General features: G+C 33.0%; 1 protein-coding gene across 1 annotated transcript; it reads left to right on the forward strand.

The window, feature by feature from the left end:
• Window positions 1-16,418: 16,418 nt before the first annotated feature.
• LOC140833546 (phenylacetaldehyde reductase-like) lies at window positions 16,419-25,603 on the forward strand. The gene is given in 7 exon segments (XM_073197880.1): window positions 16,419-16,641; window positions 23,607-23,776; window positions 24,171-24,362; window positions 24,589-24,751; window positions 24,998-25,021; window positions 25,024-25,189; window positions 25,288-25,603. Coding segments are annotated over 7 exon segments (960 nt in total). The 5' UTR covers window positions 16,419-16,535; the 3' UTR covers window positions 25,427-25,603.
• The last annotated feature ends 108 nt before the right edge of the window (window positions 25,604-25,711 follow it).

A 25,711-nucleotide genomic window follows, 5' to 3' on the forward strand; every position in this document is an offset into this window, starting at 1 on the left:
TATATATATATATATATATATATATATATATATGTCAGTGTTCCATATGTCAAACCCTAGAGTAATTAAATTTCCAATCTTTGCTTCAAAATTTACTGATGTAATATAATTAAAGAGTGCCCACCCTAATACCTCAGGCTCACGCCCGGAAATCAATTTTATTGAATTTTCAAAAAAAAAAAAATTATATTAGGCCAAAAAAAATTATTATTTTTCGTGATGCATCTGGACTGGTTTGGACGCGTGGATCATGTGCACGTGTCTATTGATTTGGCAGTACAGGTTATGTCAATTAGGCACAAAAAGCTCCTTCAAATATTAATGAAAGTCAGGGATGATTATTTCTTTCCAACTCAGAAAATCTGATACCTAACTTCAATGGAAGATGGCATGAACATAATTTTTAATTCGATTAAATAAATAAGTAATCGAGTATAAAGATTTTTGAGCATGTGAATGAAGAAATATATTTAAGAATCATTCTCATATCTAACCCGTAACTCACACATATATGATTTTTCGGTTATGAAATTAATTCTAATATCTTTTTGTTAAATGATATTAGTTGGATGAAATGAAGAATATTATTATTTTTTTTTTATTGTAAATGAAGAATATTATTAATATAGGGGTTGATGTTATTTTTATAGGATAAATTGTTTCTAATTTTCTAATTTTTATATTTAATTTTTCTAATATTCTGAATAATTTTATAAATATTCATAGCTTACTCGAATAATTCAAATATGAGAAAATGAAATTATGGGTGGTAATATGATATGTGGGTATGATATGAATTGTCACACCCTTACTCTATACTTAGCATAATTACCATAATCAAAATAGGATTTGAATGATATAACTATATTATGAATCAAATCAACAAGAGGCATTACTTTGACGATTTGTAAAAATTTTGGCATGATGTCCCTATATTTTGTATAAACCCAAACCAAGCAACAACATTCATATATACATAGACAAAAACTCAACTCAAGCAACAACATCAACCCATATATATATAATCGTATTCTTACACACAAACATATTTTGTACCATCATACCCCTAGGCCTAAACATTGTAAAACTTGTTTCAAACCCTGACATTCAATTCATTATAATACATATGCGGAAGCTATACAATAAGAAGCCCGGTTCTTGTCGAGGTGAGGCACGTCACTAGCATCCATTGGCGAACCGGCATCCTACGCATCTTCACTACCTGATCCTGTAATATATGAGCTACGTGAGTTTATAAAACTCAATAAGTTGGCACTTGTACGTATCAATATGCATCGAAGGAACATACATATCAAGTCGTGATCAACAATGAATCTTAAAACATGTCATACCGTAGCATATATTCAATGTTCATTTTTGTACTTGAGCCTCATTAGTTGACCTGTACTACCGTGCTTGCTTTATTATATAGCTACTACTGTGTTGGACGTCAGGGAGCAACCTTTGGCAACCCCACGCCCCATGAACATATATTGGCCAATAGCTTTGGTGGACTTAAAACCACCCATGATGTCAACAAGCTCTATATCATGTAAATCAATCCTTTTCTTTTCATGTTCTTGTTCATGACATAGCACCCATCATCAATATTCATGAGTTCCTTACATATTTAATACATAACAATGGAATATGGTGCTATGTTTTCATCAATAAACATACTAACAATGTACATATATCAATAGACAATGAGATGCATTTGAAATTCATAATATTACTCATGTATTACTTCAAGAACATGCCAACTTACAGTCCAAGCTTAAGAACACTGGTTTGAGACGGTGTTTCTCGCTCCTATACTGTCAAATACATCAATAAACTCATCACTATGTGTATACTAGGTGAAAATCACTCCTCTACATGTGCAACAACTAAAAGAGAAGAAAACTTACACCTATATGATGTTCTTGTGATGGAGAACTAAGATCTATCTTCAAAATGATGGAGGAAAGGAAGAAGGGAGCTTTGGGAGGAATTTTTCTTGATTTCTTTCGTGTTTTGCTGAAGAAGGGATGAAGAAAGCTGATGGAAATGTTCAGAACTTCGAAACTTATCATCTTATATAAAAGGCGGCGCTCGGGCGGTCGTAAATTACCGCTCGAGCGCGGAACATTCTGTCCTAGACCAGATTTCCAGAACCATTGGCGCTCGGGCGGTAAAATCCTACCGCTCGGGCGCCACTCATTCTGCTTCTGCGCACTGGTTCCTCAAAGATTGCTCCGGAAACGTCTCTTCCCTTCATAATTTGGAAAAGTGGTAAACTAGGAAGTTGTAGCCCTATGTCTTGGCTTGAATCTCCCACTGGTTTCATGTCATTTGGAGATCTGAGCAAAGAGTTATGCCCATTCTCCCAACATGTGTCATTGTAGGAGTGACGATACACACAACTCACTTCGGGGCGCTTTTGGCTTGTCTTCCACAATGATTTGGACAAAACCCAAAACGTGAAAGTTGTAGCATTATGTCTTAGCTTTCTAGTGGTTATGGCCTCACACAATTTGGATCAATATTCAAATTATTATGCTAAAACCCATAAAAACTACCATATCTACATCTCATTTCCTACCAACTTCATAACACTATTTCTATGTACACATCTTACCATCACTATTTTGACATTTATTCATTCTCAATGCACCATAAACAATATAAAAGTCATGTTCAATCTCAATATTGATACTTCAATCATCACGTGAAATCTAATAAGGTAATTAACTACAAAATAAACGACATAAACGCATTATTATCATTTGTACGAGTAACCGGGCATTACATGAATATTCAATCATCTGGCGGGTATGAGAATGTAGATGAAATTCAATACCCGATGGAGATGATGATGAAAAAAAAGAAGTTGAATATAATAAACGAAAAAAGAGGACAAAGAATAAGAAATCTTACCCAAATCCAACTCAATTGTCCTCCCTAATGAAAGCTTATAACTTGATTATTAGGTACAAAAGGGTAAAATTAAACGAGAGTGCTTGATTGGTCAAACTTTTCGGTTAGCCATCGAAATTCTCGACTCTTCTACTAAAAAGTAGCACATGTTAAAATACCTCGAAAGATGATCACGAATCAATTTTGTTAAATAAATCGAATCTAACCATTCAAAATATATTTTTTTATCAAAGAAAAAAAGTGAGACGACTTGCGCAAAAGTCGGAACCACTATGGTGGTGCTCGAATCAGTATACAATTCAATGAGAAAAAGTATTGAAATCGTAGAATTCAAGTAATTACATATGAAAAACGTACCTTACTGGAGATGAATTGGTCTCATGTGAGAGCGTCTCATGGATTATAATCTGTGAGACGGGTCAAACCTACCGATATTCACAATAAAAAATAATACTCTTAGCATAAAATGTAATACTTTTTCATGGATCACCAAAATAAGAGATCTGTCTCAGTAATACGACTCGTGAAACCGTCTCACATAAGTTTTTATCATCGAAAATTATGAGCCCTCTATATAAATCTACGAAACATTCTAAATAATCAATAAAATAAAATCAAAGTTATTATGATATTTTTACTATATCATCACTAATTATAGAAGCCACCTTTTTGTTTTTTTCAATGGTTTAAAGTTTTTTTATTAAAAAAAAGATAAATTTAGATGAGAACTAAAGTATTCAAAAAACTACGATTAAAAAAAATGTTCAAAAAACTCTATAAAACAATAATACCATTAAGAAAAAAAAAAAAAAAAAAGACGTGTTACACATAGAAGAAGGTGTGTAATATGGCATATTAACAATTGATGATTTTGAAATAAAAATTCATCCCCTAAAGAAAAAATCAAACTTTGTTATTGATCAACTCGATGAATTTAGTAGATCAATTTAGAAAGAGTGAGTCTCATGTGAGACCGTCTCACGGATCTTAATCTGTGAGACGGGTCAACCCTACCCATATTCATAATAATAAGTAATACTCTTAGCATGAAAAGTAATACTTTTTCATGGATGACCCAAATAAGAGATCCGTCTCACGAATACGACCCGTGAGATCGTCTCACACAAGTTTTTGCCATTTAGAAAACCCAAATTAGATTACAATAGATCAACCAATACAATTTTTTTTTTATTTTGGCTGGCTGTTCGTGGTCTGGATCTTGATTATCGTCTAAAATTTTGATTATTAGCTGAAATAAAAGGGTTATAATAAATATAAAAATGGAATACCATTTAGACCAACAATTATATTGTGTAGGGTCATTCTATGCTACATCGAAGTATTACTTTCTGTGTATTTTTATACAAGATGTTAATATGAATATCTTGTATAAAAACAAACAATATGGGTAAAATTTGAGTTGTCTCATATGATAGATTTTTTCATGTTACATCTCGAGTGTTCTATCAGTATGATGTGTGTTGGAGTGAAATAATTGTTCTTGTTTGTTATTACAATCGAAACGTGGTGTTTTGACTACTATATAATTTAAAAGATTTGAGTTGCACAATTACCACCAACTATAACTTTTGGTAAAACGACAAACGCTAAGTCCTACAATTGGAATCAAAGCCAAAATTACAGGTTCGATTCTCATTGATTGTTAGGAGTGCAATTATTGAGAGGGAGATTGTTTGAGTGATAACTTTTTGTGTTTGTTATAGCAATCGAAACATGTTGCTTGAGCTGTTGTACAGTTTAAAAGATTTGAGTTGCACCATTACCATCAACTATATTTTTTGGCAAAGCGGTAAGTTCTCAGTCCTTCGATGTGATAGAATTTTGGCATTTGGATAATCGACACACGATGTCAACTTCTATTAAAATTTGAGAGAATCGTATGATATAGTGATGTTGAAATATGGAGAGAATTATTCTGAGTAACTCTCTCTAAATACAGGCTGTTTTTACTTCAGGTTGTTGGTTTACTTCAAGTAATTTTTTCTTTTCCAGTTTATTTTTTGTTAGTCATTCATATGTCTGTAAATATTGATTTAGTCGCCCTTCTAACTAGTTTATTTATTTGAAAACTATAATTCATTATCAATAAAGCAGTAATTTTTTAAAAAATGTAATATATAACCAGATTATTAAAGGCTACTGCTTATGAGATTCAATAAAGATATGTTGAAGTTTCAACCAAAATTTATTATCAGATGGCAAATCTTAATCATTTATATTTGTTAAGGAGTTATCTAACGAGTTATTAATTATATAAAATGAAATGTAATTTAAGAAATCTGTTTTATTATTAAAACTTTGTAGTTACAGGTTAGTGATTGATTAGGTGCCCTTTCTATGATGTCAAATAGATTTAAAAAAATTGACATTTAACCACCAATTATGTTTCCTGACTTTCAATTTTATGAGTGTAACATAAACTTTATTAACGTTACATATGTTATGTAGGAGAACATCGATGTCAGTTAAGCAATATTCAGTGAACTTAACTGCGTCGGGCAAAAAAAAAAGACAAAAACAAAAAAAAATATATCAATTTATAATACTCAAATTGTAACTTTCCTATTACGTTTACAAATGATTGCGGTTTGGTTTTGATTTTGGAAGAAATTAAACAAGTTTGTATTATTTTATTGAGTTAGTCTTTTGTGAGACAGACTTACGGATCTATATTTGTGAGACAGTTTGATCCAATCCATATTTATAAAGAAAAGTAATATTTTTGACATAAAAAAATATTTTTTTCATGGAAGAGATCGAGTTGAAAATATATCTCACAAAATTCATATGTGAGATAATCTCGTAAGAATTTTTCTTTATTTTATTCATGTACAATAATTTTAGTTAACATGATAATTTTCAACTATATAATGCAAGTAAAATTAAGTGGAAAGAGAAGTCTTCTCCACCAATATAATTTTCCTTGGCGGCTTGCGTTTCCCATTCAAATAGACTACAGAATTCAAGCAAAAAAATAAAAATATAACTTGCATCAATATTCAATACAGGGAAATCCTTGTTTTTTAAAATAAGGAAGAATTGTATCCCCAAAAAAATAAAATTAAAGGAAAGAAAAAAAAATCCCAAAAATTCCCCTTTCCATTTTTTTTATGTATACACGAACTTATTTCATAAATTACATTTTACATATCCAAAAACTCACTGGGCCAAAGACCAGCCTTTTTTTTTTTGTCAAAAGTGACGTTTGATTTTAGCTTACATAGGAACTTATTGGACCATAAATTTATTTAATCATAATATATATTCAAAAAATTTATATTTGTTATTCATTTGAATTTAATTTAATTTTATTCATAAATTCAAATATTAAACCATTGAGGATGATTATATGCATGCGTAAGTGTATATACAGTCATAAAATAATCTTTAATTTTTTTTAAAAAAATTAAATGTATAATATACTGTGAAAGATCAAAAGAAATTAAATATAAAATATGTTTCTTGTAAGTCGATCACAGACACATAAGAAACCACTCGAAAGACCAGGATAGAAAAAAAAAAATTAATATATCATATATTTTAATTATGACATGGCCGGCACAATCAAGATTTGAACCCACTAGTTGGCCAAAGAATTATTGTATGGACAGCAGACAGAAACCTTTCGACTTTGTTTTCAATCGATTTGGAGACATTATCTCGTGGGACCTTCCCACACCATCTACGATTTCGTGTTACTTCTAGTGAGTTTTATGCCACTCTTTTTCTCTATCATTACTTCTTTTTTATGTGAAATTATCATTTTGGATTTTTGAATAGCTTGGATTTTATAAGAAACATTGAAAGATTATTATTTAAATAAAATACTATTACGAAATTGATAAGAAGCTTGATTACTGGAAATTTGATTTAGACATAAAAAATAACAGACATTATAAAAGTATCGAACTTTATTATTATTTATTCATGAATGTGGGGTTAAAAAGTGGTTGAGCAATCTTGTTTTTGATTATTTTTTTTCCTTAAGATCCAAATTTCATTAAATAAACATTAGATCAGTTTTCATGTAAGGATTAAGAGTAAGTTTTTTGTGAGATGGTCTCACAAATCTTTATATGTGATACGGGTCCATCTACTGATATTCACAATAAAAAATAGACAAAAACTTGTGCGAGACGGTCTCACAGGTCGTATTTTGTTAGACGGATCTCTTATTTGGGTCATCCATGGAAAAATATTATTTTTTATGTTAAGTTACTTTTTATTGTGAATATCGGTAGGTTGACCCGTCTCACAGATAAAGATACGTGAGACCTTCTTACAAGAGACTTACTGATCTAAATAGTAATACTCTTAGCATAAAAAGTAATATTATTTATGGATGACCAAAATAAAATATTTGTCTCAAAAAATACGACTCGTAAGACCGTCTCACACAAGTTTTTGCCAAGAAATTAATACAAAGAAGAATGGCTTAATCAAAAGCTAAGTTTATTCTAGAAACCAGGCTGATTCTAGCCAATTCATGTGCAATTTGATTGGTAATTATAGAGCAGTGTTGAGTTTGATCTTTATTGTATACACAGTATAGGTATAATTATGGTCCACTGCAAGTATATATTATTGTAAGTCATTATTTTTTTTAGAAATTTATTGTCTTGTATTTCCTTTACTTGTGCCTCTATGTTGTGGGTTGTAACCCAAATAAAAAAATGGTATTTCCTTATATTTGGTCAAGATGGATGGATTGATACATCAGGAATTATTCAGTTCGAGAACATTTCAATTCATTGATTAAATATTGGTCTTTGTGTTGGGTTTGGGGGAATAATTTATTGAAATTTGATATTTACTGTTTTAATTATATTCAATATCTTTTAGGCCCAGTTTGGTAAGTGTGATTAAGTTTGGATTGTTAGATAATCTTATGTTTGGTTCCATTTATAAATTTGAGATTGAGTAATTGTAGGACAATTTCTACTGTTTACCTTGGCAAATGTATCCATGCTTTCAGGGTGGATTAGTTTTATCCGAGTGGACTGAAAAATGAAATGACCATAATAGCCCTTACCGTGAATAAAAAAATTGCAAGTGGGTGAGTCTATTTCTTCTAAAGAAAATCGCTTAGCTGACGGTTTGTAAAAATCCTTCGCAAATAGCAACGATTGTTTTATAAACCGTCGCTAAATGTCAAATTAGCGACGGTTTTTCAAAAAAGATCGGCGACGGTTTCTCAAAACAAGATCGGCGACAGTTTCTCAAGATCGGCGACGGTTTCATGCACTAATAAACCGTCGCTAAATGTCAAATTAGCGACGGTTTCACAAGATCGGCGACGGTTTCTCAAAAATCGCCGCTATTAGCGACGGGTTTTCAGAAGCCGTCGCTAATTTTCCGGCAGGAAGGAGACCGTTCCCGATCGGCCGCCTGCCGCCGCCGCCACTATCGCCGTCGCGAAGGAGAAGGGCAATTTCGTCTCTTCATCAAAAAATTCAAAATTATCCTACACTTAAAAATCGTACCAAACTTAATATTATTTTACACCATATATTACAATTCTACCACAATCATTTTCTTTATCATTTACGTACTAATCATTAGTTTATCTTATCCTTCCAACCAAACATAGCCTAAAGGTTGAAAAGTTACACTAGTAATTGATTAGTTTCACCAAAAGTGAAAAAATGGTTCTATGTACTTTAATAATCACTTATTAATAGCATCGTGGTGTACCATCGTTTTAACTCTTTGGAATTGTTTAAATTTTTATTTTTAATAAGCATGTGAAAGTTAAGTGGATTAATACTTCAAAATAATAACTTTTTTCAGTACCTAATAGGTTGGTTTCTCTAATAGAAGATCGAGGTGACAAGAAAAAAAATATGTTTTCATTTTTTTAACCAAAAGATAGTACATCAACTAGAAAAGATCATTCTCCAACTACTGTTGAGATCTCAAACCTTGATGACTAATTTACCACTAAGTATCAAATGGTTGAAAGTGATGTTAGTGGTTATGTTCAACTAGATACGGTTGTACATACTCTACTGTGGCAATGTCTATCAATGAAAAAGATGCAATCAGACAAGCCAATATCTCAAGGGGACATATCAACCTGTTATGGAGTATGCGAGAACCAAATTAAGATAACAATATCGACGATTTCAAAAATGTTGGTTTGAGTAGTTTACTTGGTTGGATCTCCTAATAAATATGTGGCATTTTGCTTCCCATGTTTATTTTTCCAAGGAAATTTTCCAAGAAAAAGAGTTTGTTATTCTACATATACGGTTAATGGTTTTCGAAGTTGGAAAAAAAGTTAATAATGGGAAGAGATATGCTTTATTGATGCATGTGAGAGGTCTCATTTCACCACATAACAATGGAGTTCAATCTATGTCTTTTGATGAATGAAAATGATTACATCGATAATGTACAAATATCAAGAGAATCGAAGAAGAACCGATCGAGGCTTAAGACCACAATTGAAAGCATTTGTTGGCTTTGTTTGCAAGGAGGTGCATAGAGATAGAGAGGACATGATGAATCTTCATCTTCCAACAATCAAAGTCATCTTACAGAGATGATAAATCATATAAGAAAAATAGATGTTATCGTTAATAATGTTTTTTATAAAAAAACACCAAGAAATGCAAAATATATGTCACCAGACATTCAAAAAGATATTTTGCATATTCTTGCTGAGAGACTGAGAAAAAAAATACGTGAGGAGGTTGGAACTTGGAAGTACAAAATTTTGTATTTTGGTTGATAAGGCTAAAGACATATCATACAAAGAAAAAATGATTATTCTATTGAGATTTGTTGATCGTGAAAGTTTCTTAATAGAGCGTTTCTTTGATATTGTGCATGTTGTTGATACCAATACGATTAAACTAAAACAAAAATATGTAATGTGCTTGGTCGAGGTGAGTTGAACATCAAAGATATTCGGGGCTAAGGATACGATGGAGCTAGCAGTATGTGTGGCTCATGGAACGGGCTACAAGTTCTTTTTCTGAAGGATTCTCCACAAGAACATTATGTACTTTGTTTTGCACATAGACTTCAAATGTCATTGGTAGCGGCTGCTGAAAAAGAGAGTACTATTTAACTCTTAAAAATAATTGACTTCTATTTTAATCTCATTAAGGCATCTCCAAAACATCACACTAAGTTTCAATCTGACGAAGCTTTTGAAATTGCAAATATGATAGCAATTTGTATTCGCAAGACATGTATTGTCCTTAATCAGATTGGCACTTTTCAACGAGCTAGCAAGACGCGTTGGAGTTCTCATTTTGAGTATATTTGCAGTATGATAGATATATACGACTTTTTTATTATCGTGCTTGAGTATAATATGGAAGAAGCATATTCAAATTCTATACAAGGAGAAGTTACGGGTTCTTTGATTGCATTGAGATCATTTGATTTTGTATTTATATTATATTTGATGCACAAAATTATGGAGATAATTGATTTGCTTTGTTGAGCTTTGCAAGAAAAATATATAAACATTTTTAAAGTAATGGAGTTTGTCTCAACTACGAAAGCTTTACTTCATACTTTGATAGCAGAATATTATGATATTCTTCTAACGATCGTGCAATCAGTTTGTGAAAATAATGGCATGGAGATACCATATATGAATGCTTGTTATAGATCTGCTACAGGACGTTCATGCCATTAAAGAAATTCTATTACATTTGAGCACCATTATCGTTTTGATGTAATTCATGATGCAATAGATTTTCAAGTGGAAGAACTCAATAACAGATTCAATGATGGAGTTGTAGAACTTCTTAGACTTAGCTCTGCTTTGGAACCTCGAGACAACTTTAAGTTGTTTAATGTTGATGATATTTACAATCTTGCAGATAAATTATATCACAGTGATTTCAATGGACAAGAATTACATTATTTGATAAGGCAGTTGGAGCATTATAAGCTTGATATAGTTCATCATGAAATGGTTCACAACATCTCTGCCATTTCTGAATTATGTCGACAATTAGTAGAAAATGAAAAGACGCAACATTGTCATTTAATTGACAGATTGATTCATCTTGTTTTAATGATTTATGTTTATACTGCATCAACGGAACAATCAATTTCAGCTATGAGATTTCTTAAATCTTCTCCACGGAATAAAATGGAAGAAGATTTCTTGGCAGATTCTATAATTGTCTACATTGAAAAAGAGTTTGCCGCAAAAATCGATACTTACTCAATAGTTGATTAATTCTATTCTATGAAAAACAGCATAACACAACTTCAGTTGTTTATATCTTGTTCATGTCACTATGTAATTTTTACAGTTACCATTACATATTTGATAGTGTTTTAAGATTTTAATTCTTTTGTCATATTTTAAATTTTAAGATTTAATTTGTATTATTTTATTTTTTATCAATCACATATCACGAGAATCGAGATCAAAAAATTTACTTGTTACGCCCTTGGTCACTTATCTATTTTTCTGTGAGAAAGGTCAACCCGATTCATGCGTAAAATAAAAATAATATTTTTGGCATAAAAATAATATTTTCCATGAATCAGGTCGGGTTGAAAACCTGTCACACAAAATTAACATGTATGTGAGACGGTCTCACAAATATATATTACTGAGAAAGATCGATCTTGTCAATATTTAAAACGCAAAGTAATATTTTTGGTACAAACAATAATATTTTTTTATGGAACGACTCATGTTAGAGATCCGTCTCACAAAATTAACTCATGAGATGATTTAATGAGATTTTTTGTGGGGGCTGAAATAAATATAAGTTCTAAGTTTTTTACGTATAAAATCAATTGTAAAATATTAATTCGTCAAGATATATAAATCTAATATATTGTGTTCGAATATAAATAACCCTAACTTTTGATTAAAAAAACTAACATCATTGAGTTGTTTCGGGGCCTGGCTTTATCTATTATGTATTTACAAGTTTCTAATCACTAGACAAGTCAGATCGCTCAGCTTAGTATCATGAGCTCAAGCTGCAGACAAGAAATTCATCACTTATATGTTTCAAGTCAGGCCACTCTGTCGAATATATGTTCAAAGTATGACCATTCAACTCTAAATAGTCAGATATTAACAGATAAAGATGTATACTCCAAGTCAATAAGATATTTACAGATCAAGATGGATACTTAAAGTCGAAACTTTCAATGGCTATCAGATAAAGTGACAAGCATGGTACCATACCAACTTTAAATTGACAAAAATGTTTATTAAAATTTCAATGAGTCAATTAAATTTCTAAAGCTAAGAATTAAAGCCGTAAAAAGCAAAGAAGCATTGAATGAGGATCAAGAGAGATTGACAATATCATTCTGTCGGGAGTTAGTACAGATGATCGTTGAAAAGTTTTCCTACCATTGAAGATTTTCAAATATAAATATGCACAAAGAGACAACGATTCAGTTGATAGATTCAAGCTTTCAATATGCAAGATTTAGATCACACTTATTTTTTAAACATCAAGATGCTCACTTAGCATACACATATCAGTTTACATCAGATCTTCTAAAGATCATTTTGTGTTACCCCACCAACTCCAACCATCAAGCTACCCTTGGTTATTGTATTGGTTTTTGGTGAAATGAGGGTTCTTAAATAGCTAGAGATTGTATTGAGATATCACCATGAATTTTAAATTGGGTAGTGATAAATTCTAGTCGAAGTGAATTGTTACTGAAAGGAATATTTTATTTCTTTATTATTTTGCTAAATTGATATTATCAATTTAAGATTTTGACTTTCTAGATTATCAAATCTTGCTTGATCTAATTCTAAATGATAATATCTTGGTTTACTTATTTCTAGATTATGAGATCTTGCTTGATTTATTTTTAGATGATAAGAACTTGATTGATTTATATCTAGATATTATATGATTTGTTTTTAATATGATTTTTATCTCTAACATATTTTATTCTTGTTTAAAAGAGTTTATATCTAATGAAAATCTTGTTTCCATATTTTGTAGGACTTTTTTATGGAATAACTTTTAGGTCAAATCATGGATATAAATATGTATAAGCTTATAGTCGTAGATGGGGTTCTGAGAGTGCTTTGTAGAGAGAGAGAGAAGAAGGGCTTTAGAGAGAGAAGAGGCTTTTGGTGGAGAGAAGCTTTTCAAGTGTGTTGGACATAGTTCTTTTCACATAGAAGAAATCACAAGAGTCCAACATATATTTGCTCTACAGTTTTTGTGTGATCGGGTGATCACTTTACAGCGTATGAGAGCTGCTTGAGTTTGTCTCTGAACACACTCATAGTTCAGAGGTGAAGATTTTCCTATGAAGGGTTTGTGTGATTGATTCACTGTTATACCGTGTTGCTGATTGGTGTTGCCAACACTCGAAGAACAACACTGACGCAGAGTATTGGTCGAAGAGTGGTTTCGTTTGGTTTTAAGCAATACGTGTTTGTTTCATGCATCTAGTATTTACTTTGAGTGTTTGATGAATTTTAATTCCTTGGAGTGTCAAGGAATTTAGTTTCGTTATTTTCACTAGTATTGTTTTTTAGTGTAAACGATTTACATATTTTTCTAATGAAATTTTTGCCATGAGGCATCGCACAAGTATTCGTACTTGTGCATAATTTAAAACCGATGTTTATTTATTAAAATTATATTTGTGTGTTAATAATTAATTTCCGCTGCATGTTGTGTGCTCGTGTTGACACAACGCAAGAGCACAACACTAACTCCTGAAACGCACATTATAATGTTTTAATTTATTTCATGTACAACAATTCCTTACAATTACGAAGAATTGTAAAACCAAACTCTTTTAATGAATTTCTTCTTAAGTGAAAGGAGTGAGTGACGATGAGTATTCATCTCCGAACATCTATAAATTTTATCCTATTCACTTACGCACTTTATTGTGCTTGTTTGATTATTTCTAATTCTCTTGCTGATTGTTATTGCATTACATATACACTCTATCACCAAATCTAACCGGACCCTTTTTCGCAAATATTTTGAAGTGGTCCAGTTAAACCTAGAATTTCAAGAAATATTTTTAACAGCAAGTTAGAGGTTTTAGGAAAAGCGGGAGTCCCCGTCGTGAGGTTAGCTCTACCGAAATTTGAATGCCCCAGCTTAGCTGCAAACGTCAAAAAAGTATCTGTGAACAAGTCAAGCTAAGCAAGGGTAGATACAGAGGGACAGAGAGAATAAAAAAAGATCCAGTTAATCAAAAGCGTTACTTTCAACGGGTCCCTCCCAAACAGGACTGAAGTGGTCCAGTTAAACCTAGAATTTCAAGAAATAATTTTAACATCTAATAATAAATATTAAAACAAGCTTATGTTTTAAAAAAATCAAAAAAGTTCATTCACACCCATCTAAACTATTTTCCAATAATAACATACTGTAATGAAAGTATTTCAACCGAATACATAAACACGAACTTTTTCGTTAATGAACGGTAGAATGATATTATAAAATGAGATCGATAAATGCTGCAATTTATTGATATTTGATTTAACTAAATGATATCCTTCCAACCCGCGGCCCGACAGGAATGTGAGAGGAGGTAAATCATGGTGACTCAGCCAACCAACAACAGCTAGACCTTATGCTACGCCGCGCACAAGGAGCTCCCTCTCATTGGAGGGAATTTAACTCCCACACTGCCGCTTGCGAGACTCGATCCCTGGTCATTTCTCCAAGATTCACTGCTGCTGACCAACTGAGCTAAGCCATGCGGGCACGAGATTTGAATTATAAATTATATTGTATGAGAAATATATGAGTATTACATTTTATTAAATTTGTTTTTTTTTTATCATATCATAATCGATAACATATGAGGATTAATAATTTTAACAAATAATGGATTTTTAAAAAATAAGTAAAACAAAAAAATAGAAATAATATTGTTTTTAAATATCAACTCCAATTCTTCAATGCAATATATCAAAATATCGAAATAATATATAAAATTTTAAAATAAAATAATAAAAAAATACAATGTGTTTTTAGTATAAACCATATATATCAATACCGTACTGAAATCTCGTTAACCCGCAAAATTTGGTACAATTCATATACCGAATTTTTCGGTACAATATTAATACACATTTTTTATACCGTAATATTTCGATAGAATATAAATTATATAATTTTTAATACAGTATCATATGATATGAATCGAAAAATTAAACCAACATAGTGTTGATGTTTTTGAATTTTCGCTCTCAAATATACTGGACTAGAATGTGTCTCATGTGAGACCGTCTTGCGGATCTTAATTTGTGAGACGGGTCAACCCTACGGATATTCACAATAAGAAGTGATATTCTTAGCATAAAAAGTAATACTTTTTCATGGATTACCCAAATAAGAGACTCGTCTCAAAAATACGACCCGTGAGACCGTCTCAAACAAATTTTTGCAACTGGACTATTATCATTATAGGTACTGTAACTGGTATTCTTGATCTTTGTCCGCACAAAAATTTGTATTGTTGTTGCGCTGTCTTCTCCAAGTTTCCATTTTTAACTCTTTAGCACGAGTTCGTATTATTTTATGTATGTTGTGGTAAAATTATGATTTGACAAATGTTTTATTGTTTTGATTGCAATTCGATGCATTTTATTTTCCGATTTGTAAGATCACAATGATTTATTGTTTAATTTTTTAAAGATCATAATGATTTATTGTTTTTTTTACATTGTATCTGGATTATATTTTAAAGATCATTAAATATTTATGTACATAAATAAAAAATAGTATAGGTTTATGTATTATTTATTATTTAAAATTATTTGTTTAAATGAATTTTATTATAAGTTGGTCAGTAATATATTATATATACACATTATATAATAATACATCAATATCTTAAAATAAATATCTTGATCATTTTTTATAGAGGGGGAAATGAGAATAAATGGTGCAACATGTGACTTTCAAAGGCTGAACATGTCACTTGATGTCTATTTTAAATACCAGATTAACAGGAAGATCAAATCCGGAAAACAAATAAAAATAAAAATGAAGGACCAGTTTGGGATAATTGGAAAATTAAGAACTAAATCAGGAACATTATGTAAAATAGTGAAATGGATTAACTATATTCATATTTACTACAAAAAGTAATTTTTTGGTATAAAAACTTTGACTAGTAAGAATTATATGAATAAAAATTATTACAAGATCACATTTTAATAAATTTTAAAAATAGTTAAATGATTTACTAATCATAATTTAAAGATTTTACAAAAAATATTTACTATTTGTGAAGACAAATTATTGGGGCAAAAATTTGTGTGAGCCGGTCTCATGGATCGTATTTGTTTTTTATGCTAAGATTATTACTTTTTATGGTGAATATGGATAAGATTGACTCATCTCACAGGTTATGATTCGTGACATGATCTCACATTAGACCCACTCAATTATTGGATGCATGATAATGCACCGCTCAGGTGTAGTCAACAAAGACAGCTGTTAAAAATGGTATCAAAAAAAAAAATGATTGTAACATAAACAATAAACAGACCATATTAATATACCGAAACAAAGCTGGCTTGAGTAGCTGAAGCAGTGACCGCGGTCACAAGAGGAAATCAGGCATCCATTGACAAGAACGAAGATTAAGAGATGAAGACTGTGTGTGTTACAGGAGCATCTGGATACATAGCTTCGTGGCTTGTCAAATTCTTGTTGCAGCGAGGTTACACTGTCAAAGCATCTGTTAGGGATCCCAGTTCTGTAACTTTCGATTTTTCCCCTTATTATTAATTTTTTTTTGCGATTTTGTGTGTCTCACATCGTTTGGTGATATGGGCTTTGATTCTACTTGGTTTAGTGTTGTATTTCTGATTTTTTGAGTTGAAAGTTTCTGGATTTTGTGCTAAATAACTATCCGCCAACTTCAAGAAAATATGGGTTTACATTTTCTTTTCTTTTTTTAGGCTTTGTATTTGTCCTGTGTTTTGGTAGAAACTAAGGCGATGTTGGATAAGTATATCTTAGATTGTTGATTTATCGTGTCAAGCTAAGTCATTTTAGTGAATCATGAGGGAGTTTTCCTGTTGAAGCGTTCATAAGTCCTTTTGGTGCAACTGTTGAGAAGACAGATTGGAGCCGGGGACAGACCCAAGAAAATCCTTTTGAGTGGAAGCGAGAGGAGTGTATTGTTGAATCAATTTTATTTATATGGGCTTATACGTGATTGTGTTGTGGATTGTCTATTAAGTTAAGCCTAAAATAAAGTGGTCAACTAAGGTTTCGGGTTATTGAGTTTTAACCTATCTAATAGGTTGTGGACCTTTAATGTGTAGAGATATAAGTGTAATTTCTGTTTTTATGATAGACTAAAACAGGAATATCATAAGATAATGATAAACATTATCTATATATATGGTTTATGGTATCCAGAGGACGCTCTATCACGTTCTCTATTCTCTTCCCCATTAAAAAGATAGTTTAGAAGAGAAACTAAATGTTTCTCTCAAGGAAAGAGCGCATAGATCTGGAAGATCAATATGCGTTCTAAAGAATCAAGTATTATGGCTTCAGGTACGCTTTCCCTTAAGTTTTTAGTCAAAATCTTAATGATTTAGCACGATGGATTCTGCAGTTTATGGGTTTTCCCCGACAAGTGTTATCAGAGCCACTCATGCTTGAATCGTTGAGATTTCTTTGAAGTTTTGGATATTATTTGGATCAAGATCTGGAAAAGAAAATTTTGTTTAAAACTTTTTTGATATTATTTCAGATGTGGAAAATATTTTGATATGACTTCAGATCTGGAAAATATATTGATATGGTTTCAGATCTGGAAAATGTTTTGGTTGAAAACTAAATATTTTAAAGTTTCAGTTTTGTTAAAAAGATTTGGTTGAAAATTTTAAAGATTTGATAGTAAGATTTCTATTTTCCTTCCAGTGTTGTTCAACAAAATATTTTAGAGGAAAATCGAAAAATTTGGATTATAATTTTTTTGTAAAAAAAAGAGTACGGTAACTGGGTCGGGCCGTACGGATTCGGGTCGACATGTATGGAATTTCGATTTTTTTTGGTTCAAGTTTATTCAGTAAGGTTAAATATTCAATTGTTCAAATAATGATATGGTCATATGTAATTTTAAAAATAGATTAATTGAAATAAATTGTCGTCAATATTATCTCTTTTATGGAAATTAATTTTATTTTGAAATACAAAAGGATTTTGGGTGTATGTAAGGTTAATATTTAATATAATTACATATGAACTTGTGGTGATAAACATGCGATAGTTGTTCGATTTTTCATGTAAATAATAATATGCCCAAAGGAAGGTTGTTATTTGACATGATAGTTACTATCAGTGTTTGACTGCTGCACCAGGATATCAGTTACAAGTTAATCTTTTGTGCAAAGATGAAACATTAAAGCAGGATATCAGTTACAAGTTAATCTTTTGTCCAAAGATGAAACATTAAAGGAGTACTCGATATTCTGTTTATGGGGTTTACATTATTTTAATTTATTAATTATTTTATTGGATATTTGGTTGAGCATTTATATTTGGTTTTTGTTCTTTGTTCAGATTTGACTCCTGCAAATATTCATTTCAACATTAATTATATTGTTATGTTAAATGGATTTAATTTTATATCTTGGCAAAAGAATTTATTGATAGTTCTCGGAGTCATGGATTTGGACCTTGCGAGAAGGGTTGACTCTCCTCCTGCTGTTACGGATAAGAGTACCTATGATGAAAAAGAAATTGAAAGGTGGGAGAGATCGAATCGCATGTGTATGATGATCATAAAGAGGGTCATTCCAGAAACATTCAGGGGCACAATGTCTAACAACATTGCTACGGCTAAGGCTTTCCTTCAGGACCTTGAAAAGAGATTGCGTAAAGTGAAAAGCCTGAAATTGGTACATTTTTGGCAAGCTTTGTTTTAATGACGTACAGGGGTAAGGGCAAAATCAGGGAGTACATTATGGAAATGTCTCATCTTGCTTCAAGGTTGAAAGCACTGAAGCTTGACCTCTCTGAGGACTTGTTGGTGTATCTAGTTTTGATATCTCTTCCTTCTCAGTTTACCCAGTTCAAGGTAAGCTATAACCGTCAGAAAGAAACTTGGTCTCTGAATGAGCTCATCTCGCACTGTGTCCACGAAGAGGAAAGATTGAAGTAAGACAAGACATAAAGTGCTCATTATGCCTCCACCTCGAAGGATAAGGGAGCTGCGGATACACAGACTCCGAAGAAACATCAGAAGAATCCTAGTGATTCTCAAAGTTCCGGTTGTTTTTTTCTGTGGCAGTGATGGGCATATGAAGAAGCAATGCAGTATTACCACGCTTTGCGTGCTAAGAAAGGTATGCTTCTGAATATGGTTTGTTCTGAGGTTAAATTAACTTCATTGCCTAGACACACGTGGTGGATAGATTCTAGTGCAACAACTCACATCAGTGTGTCTATGCAGGGTTGTCTGGATTGCCAAAATCCAAGTGATGCTGAAAGATTAATCTGCTTTGGATATTATTGTTTCGTTTGATGAATCAATGCAAACAAGTAGAGGCACTAAAAGAAAATTAATCAGTGAGAATTCAGCTGCGTTATGGCACAAAAGATTGGGTCATATCTCTGAAAAGAAAATAAGAGGACTTATGTGAGACAAAATCTCGAACATTTAGATTACACAGATTTTAATAATTGTGTTAATTGTATAAAGGGAAAACAAACCAACAAAAGGAGATTTGAAGCCAGCAGATGTTCAGGCGTCTTAGAACTTATACATACTGATATTTGTGTATCATTCCCTTCGGTTTCTTGGAATGGTCAACAGTATTTTACAACGTTCAAAGACGATTTTTTAAGATATGGCTTCATTTATCTCATTCTGGAAAAGGCATAATCATTGAATGTGTTCAAAAACTATAAAGCTGAAGTTGAAAATCAACTTGGCTTAAAGATTAAAAGCATTAGATCTGACCGCGGTGGTGAATATACTATTGTAGATATGACCGTTCAGGTGAACAATGTCCAGGACCTTTTGCTAGATTCCTAGAGGAATGCGGTATTGTCCCACAGTAAACTATGAACTTGTTCACCCTCTATGAATGATGTTGATGAAAGACGAAACAGAATGCTTAAGGGCATGGTGAGAAGTATGATCGGTCATTCTACCTTACCAGAATCACTCTGAGGAGAAGCACTACCGCAGCATATATCCTTAACAGGGTTCCAACTAAGGCAGCGACCAAAACCCCTTATGAACTTTGGATGGGTAAAAAGCCTAGTCTTAAACATCTGCACATTTGGGGATGTCTAGCTGAGACAAGGCCTTACAAGCCTAATGAAAAGAAACTGGACTCAACGACAGTCAGTTGTTATTTTATTGGATGCTCTGAAAGATCCAGGGGGTACAAGTTTATGATCCCACAAGTACGTCGATTTTTGAGTAAGGAAATGCCCGGTTCTTTGAAGATGATGAGTTTGCGGAGGGAGATAAAGTAAGGGATATTATCTTTGAAGAGGAATATGTAAATATTCCCACAGATGTCTTGGAATTTTATCAGGATCACAATCTTCACTTTGACCAAGACACAATACATGAAGACAATATTAGAGATCCTCCCATTTTAGATGAACAAACTCAAGCACCTCCACAACCTATGCCATTAAGGAGATCCACTAGAGAGCGGAGAATTGCAGTGTTAGATGATTACGTTTATTTCTTCAAGAACATGAGGCAGACATTGGACTGATGGAAGACGATCCTATTAACTTCCGTCAAGCCATGGAAAGTTCTAACTCTCAAAAGTGGAATCATGCTATGAATGAGCCAATGAGGAGATAAAGTCCATGATGGACAATGACGTATGGGATCTTGTCCCATTGCCTAAAGGTACGAAGCCCATTGATTGCAAATGGATATAAAACCAATAAAGATTCGAAAGGCAATGTGGAAAAATATAAAGTTCGTCTTGTCGCTAAAGGCTTTACACGGAAAGAAGGCATTGACTATAAATAGACTTTCTCTCCGGTTTCATCGAAAGACTCTTTAAGGATTATAATGGCTTCGGTGGCGTATTTCGATCATGAGCTTCATCAAATGGATGTGAAGACCGCGTTTTTAAATGGTGACATTGATGAATGATTTATATGGTGCAGCCAAAAAATTGTGTCCAAAGACAAATAATATGGTTTGCAAATAAAAGAAATCCATCTATGGGCTCAAGCAGGCATCTCAACAATGGTATTTCAAATTTCATCAAATGATCATCTCGTTTGGTTTTGAGATGAATTTGGTCGATTATTGTGTGTAGCATAAGTTCAGTGGGAGTAAGCATATTTCAAGTTTTATATGTTGATGACATTCTACTCGCTAGCAGCGATATAGAGTTGTTGCATGACACCAAGAGATTTCTAGCTAAGAATTTTGAGATGAAAGATCTTGGGTGATGCATCTTTTGTACTGGGTATTCAGATACATCGGGATCGTTCTCGAGGTGTTCTTGGTTTATCTCAGAAAGGCTATATCGAGAAAGTTATCAAGCGTATGGGATGCAAGATTGTAAACCAATGGATACCTTAGTGGTTAAGGGACACGAATTTAGTCTCAAACAATACCCAAAGAATGATTACGAGGGAAATGAAATGCAGCAGATTCCATATGCATCTACAGTGGGGAGACTGATGTATGCTTAGGTTTGTACAAGTCCAGATATTGCGTACATTGACATGAATGTTGGGACGATATTTAAGTAATCCAGGAGTGGAACATTGGAAAGCAGGCAAAAGGGTTTTACGTTACCTACAGAGAACAAAGGATTACATGCTCATATATCGGAGGTTGGATCAGCTTGAGATAATTGGGTATACTGACTCCGATTTTGCTGGATGCCAAGATAGTATGAAATCTATGTCGGGCTACATATATCTCCTTGCTGAAGGTGTCATTTCCTGGAAGAGTGCTAAACAGACACTTATAGCCTCTTCCACCATGGCAGTTGAGTTTGTAGCGTGTTATGAGGCATCCAATCATGGAATATGGCTGCAAAATTTTGTCACGGGACTGCGTATTGTTGATGGCATTGAAAGGCCACTAAGAATACATTGTGACGATAAATCAGCAGTTATGTATTCAAATAACAACTGGAGCTCGACGAAGTCAAAACATATTGACATCAAATTTCTGGTTGTTAAAGAAAGAATTCAAAGTGGAAAGTTGTCTATTGAGCATATCGGTACAAACTCCATGGTTGCGGATCCGCTTACTAAGAGACTACCACCTAAACAGTTTCATGAGCACACTGCTAGTATGGATATTATGTCAATTGAGGAATTTCAGTTTTAGTGGGAGTTTGTTATTTTAAATGTTTTTCAGTTGTAGACTTTTTCAGTTACAGTTATGTAAATTTATTTTCTGCAGAAATAAATTTCAAGTTAAGTCACACTCTGATTATGGTTTAAAGTTTGATCTCAATAAGGTTGAGGGAGGACCAGTTGGAAATAGGCATGTTACGGTCACATTGCATGAAATTTCCATGTTATCAACTTCATGATCCATGTCATTCAGTTGTGTTGGCATACATGACCATTGATGGGTCCAATTACCTTGAGTGTAGCGAAGACTGCTTTAATTCTATTTTGATGTGATTGATGGATCGGATTAGTTATAGATACATTTCGGAATGACAACGATTTTGAGCTCATAAGAATATTTAACAAACATAATTATAAGATTGTACATATAGCCCAAGTGGGAGATTGTTGGATCAATTTTATTTATATGGGCTTATATGTGAATAAGTATGCATTTGTTGTCTATTAAGTTAAGCCCAAAATAAAGTGATCAACTAAGGTTTTGAGTTATTGGGCTTTAATCTATCTAATAGGTTGTGAGTCTTTAATGTGTAGAGACATAAGTGTAATTCCTGTTTTTATGATGGGTTAAAACAGTAATATCAGAAGATAATTATAAACATTTTCTATATATATGGGTTATGGTCCCCAGATCATGCTCTATCACGTTCTCTATTATCTTCCCCATTAAGAAAATAGTTTAGAAGAGAAAACTAAAAGTTTCTCTCAAGGAAAGAGCGCGTAGATCTGGAAGATCAAAACACGTTCTGAAGAATTCAGGGACTTCATGTACGCTTTCCGCTTAAGTTTTCAGTCAAATTCTTAATGATTTAGCATGATTGATTCTGCGGTTTATGGGTTTTCTCCAATAGGTATGAGGCGAAATATGGGTTTTAAAACAAGCTTTTTCTTAATGAGGGAACCGCTCCCTTCGTTCTCCTCTGGGTTCGCCCTGATTGCCGTGTAGCGACACTAAATGAAGAACCTGGGATAGATCTTTAAGTTGAACGCATGACTATTCTCTTGTATATTTTAAATATACTTTATTCTACAAGTAAATAAGTTTTGCCTTGCCTGCAGTCATGTGTTAACGAGGATAGCTTCGATGCTAAGGTAGATCCAATGGCCAGGGGCACATTTTTTCGTGTGATGTAAGGATTGGTCTACCCCAAGGGTAGCATCTACTATCCGTCCATAAGACTGTGTGTTTGTGCGGCCGGGGGCGGATTAAAATTTGATGCATTTACAAGTTAATGTCACAATTTGTGAAAAGTGAAGAAGTCAATCTGTATTTTTAATCTGTTATAGTTGCATCAGAATCTTGCTGTTGATGACATATTGACATTCTGAAATGATCTGCAGATGATCCTAATAAAACACAGCACTTATTAGCACTTGACGGGGCCAAGGAGAGACTTGAATTGATAAAAGCAAATCTACTGGAAGAAGGGTCTTTTGATGCCGTCGTTGATGGATGTGATGGCGTTTTTCATACCGCGTCTCCTTTTTACCATGGAGTCACAGATCCACAGGTTACTGCCCCTTTTATTTTTTCATTCATTTGGTGTGGCCGTTTATGAAAGAATATGCACTATTCAGGTGAAACCAAAGAAAAATAGGATTCCATGATTATGGAAGCATTAGAGGTATCAAAATGGCCACATAATTGTGGAACCATATTTTATTAAAAAAAGTCCTAGAATTAAGAGGGAAATCAAAGATGGGAATTTTCCTTGATTGTCACTTGAATGGTACATAAAAAAATTTATGGTCTGATAGAATAAAATATAAATGAAGCTTGTGTTGGTCAGATTTAATTTTATGTCTTTTAGTTTTTTTTTTCCAACATATTTACTACCTACTATCAGCTGACTTCATTGTGTTCAGCTAGCATTTGCATATTAATTCAGCTTTCACTTCCATCAGGTAGAATTGATTGATCCCGCACTAAAAGGGACACTCAATGTGCTTCGAGCATGCGCTAAAGCGCCATCAGTTAAAAGGGTTATTTTAACATCTTCTATGGCTGCCGTTGCTTTCAATGATAAACCTCGATCGCCGGAAGTGGTAATCGATGAGACATGGTGGTCTGACCCAGAACTTTGCAGGCAAGCGCAGGTGAATCTTCACTTTCTATATTTGTTGTGAGAAGTGTTAGTAAGGATCTAGCATTGTCACCTTTTTTTTCAGTCACTAGAACTATGTCCCTGTCTTAATCGAAACTTTGAAACGAAATGTGATTCTTTGCATTCATGTTTATAACTTAGTGTATGACGATCTTGTTTTTCGGGAGCTAAGTAAATTGACTTTCTTATCACCTTCTTTGGTCAATTCGTTTCGATAGCAATGGTATGTTCTTTCAAAGACATTGGCTGAGGATGCTGCCTGGAAATTTGTGAAAGAGAAGGGAATTGATATGGTTACCATAAACCCAGCTATGGTAATTGGTCCACTATTGCAGCCAACCCTGAACACAAGTTCTGCTGCGATCTTGAGCTTAATAAATGGTATTTTTTTTTTCCTCTCTCTTTTTGAATTTTGCCACCGATACAGAGACATCTACCAATTCAGGATGGCTAAAAGTCAAGGACGAAAAATAGAGCATTGCCTAAAGTGCTAAACATGGATGTAAGACCACGGCCAAGATAAAGTAACATTAGGACCTAAGCAACACCGTGAAAACCAGAATCAAATTCTTGTTCCTAAACACAACCTTTTGATTTTATACTCTATGTCTGTCTTTGAATGTGCAGGTGCAGATACATACCCAAATGCTACCTTGGATGGGTAAAGTCAAAGTCAAAGATGTTTGCAAATGCACACATTCTGGCATTTGAAAACCCTTTGGCCAGTGGAAGATATTGCATGGTGGAGAATGTCGCACACTACTCAGATATTGTGGAAATATTGCGTGAGCTGTACCCAACCTTCCACCTTCCTGAAAAGTGAGTCTTACTTGTTTTACATACGTTTTTTTTTTGGTATTTGAACAATATAGGATCACGCGATTCTTTCTTTTTTGGAAATTCGTGCTTCTATGCAGGTGTGCTGATGACAAGCCATTTCCACCCAAGTACCAGGTCTCAAAAGAGAAAGTTAAAGGCTTAGGCATTGAGTTAATTCCTTTTAAAGATAGCATCAAAGAAACCGTGGAAAGCTTGAAGATGAAGAATTTCTTTTAATGCTGTTTGATTTGATTGCTCTGTGCATGTTCTAGCGAGAAAACATCGTGAACCTCTACACAACCATTTGTACAATAAACAGAACACAAAATTGTGTCGCATTAACTGTGGCTTAACTGGAAATTCTGACGTTTCTAGACCGTTCTTGAATTGAAAACCTGTGGAGGTTCACATATATTTCTACCTGTCTGTACGATTTTTCATCCCATCAAAGTCTTGTTTTTTTTTTTTTTAAAAAAAAACGGTAAAGGGATTACAAAGACTTTGCTTTGTTCAATGGAAAGG

This window comes from Primulina eburnea, chromosome 1, assembly GCF_022965805.1.
Source record: "Primulina eburnea isolate SZY01 chromosome 1, ASM2296580v1, whole genome shotgun sequence".
NCBI lineage: Eukaryota > Viridiplantae > Streptophyta > Magnoliopsida > Lamiales > Gesneriaceae > Primulina > Primulina eburnea.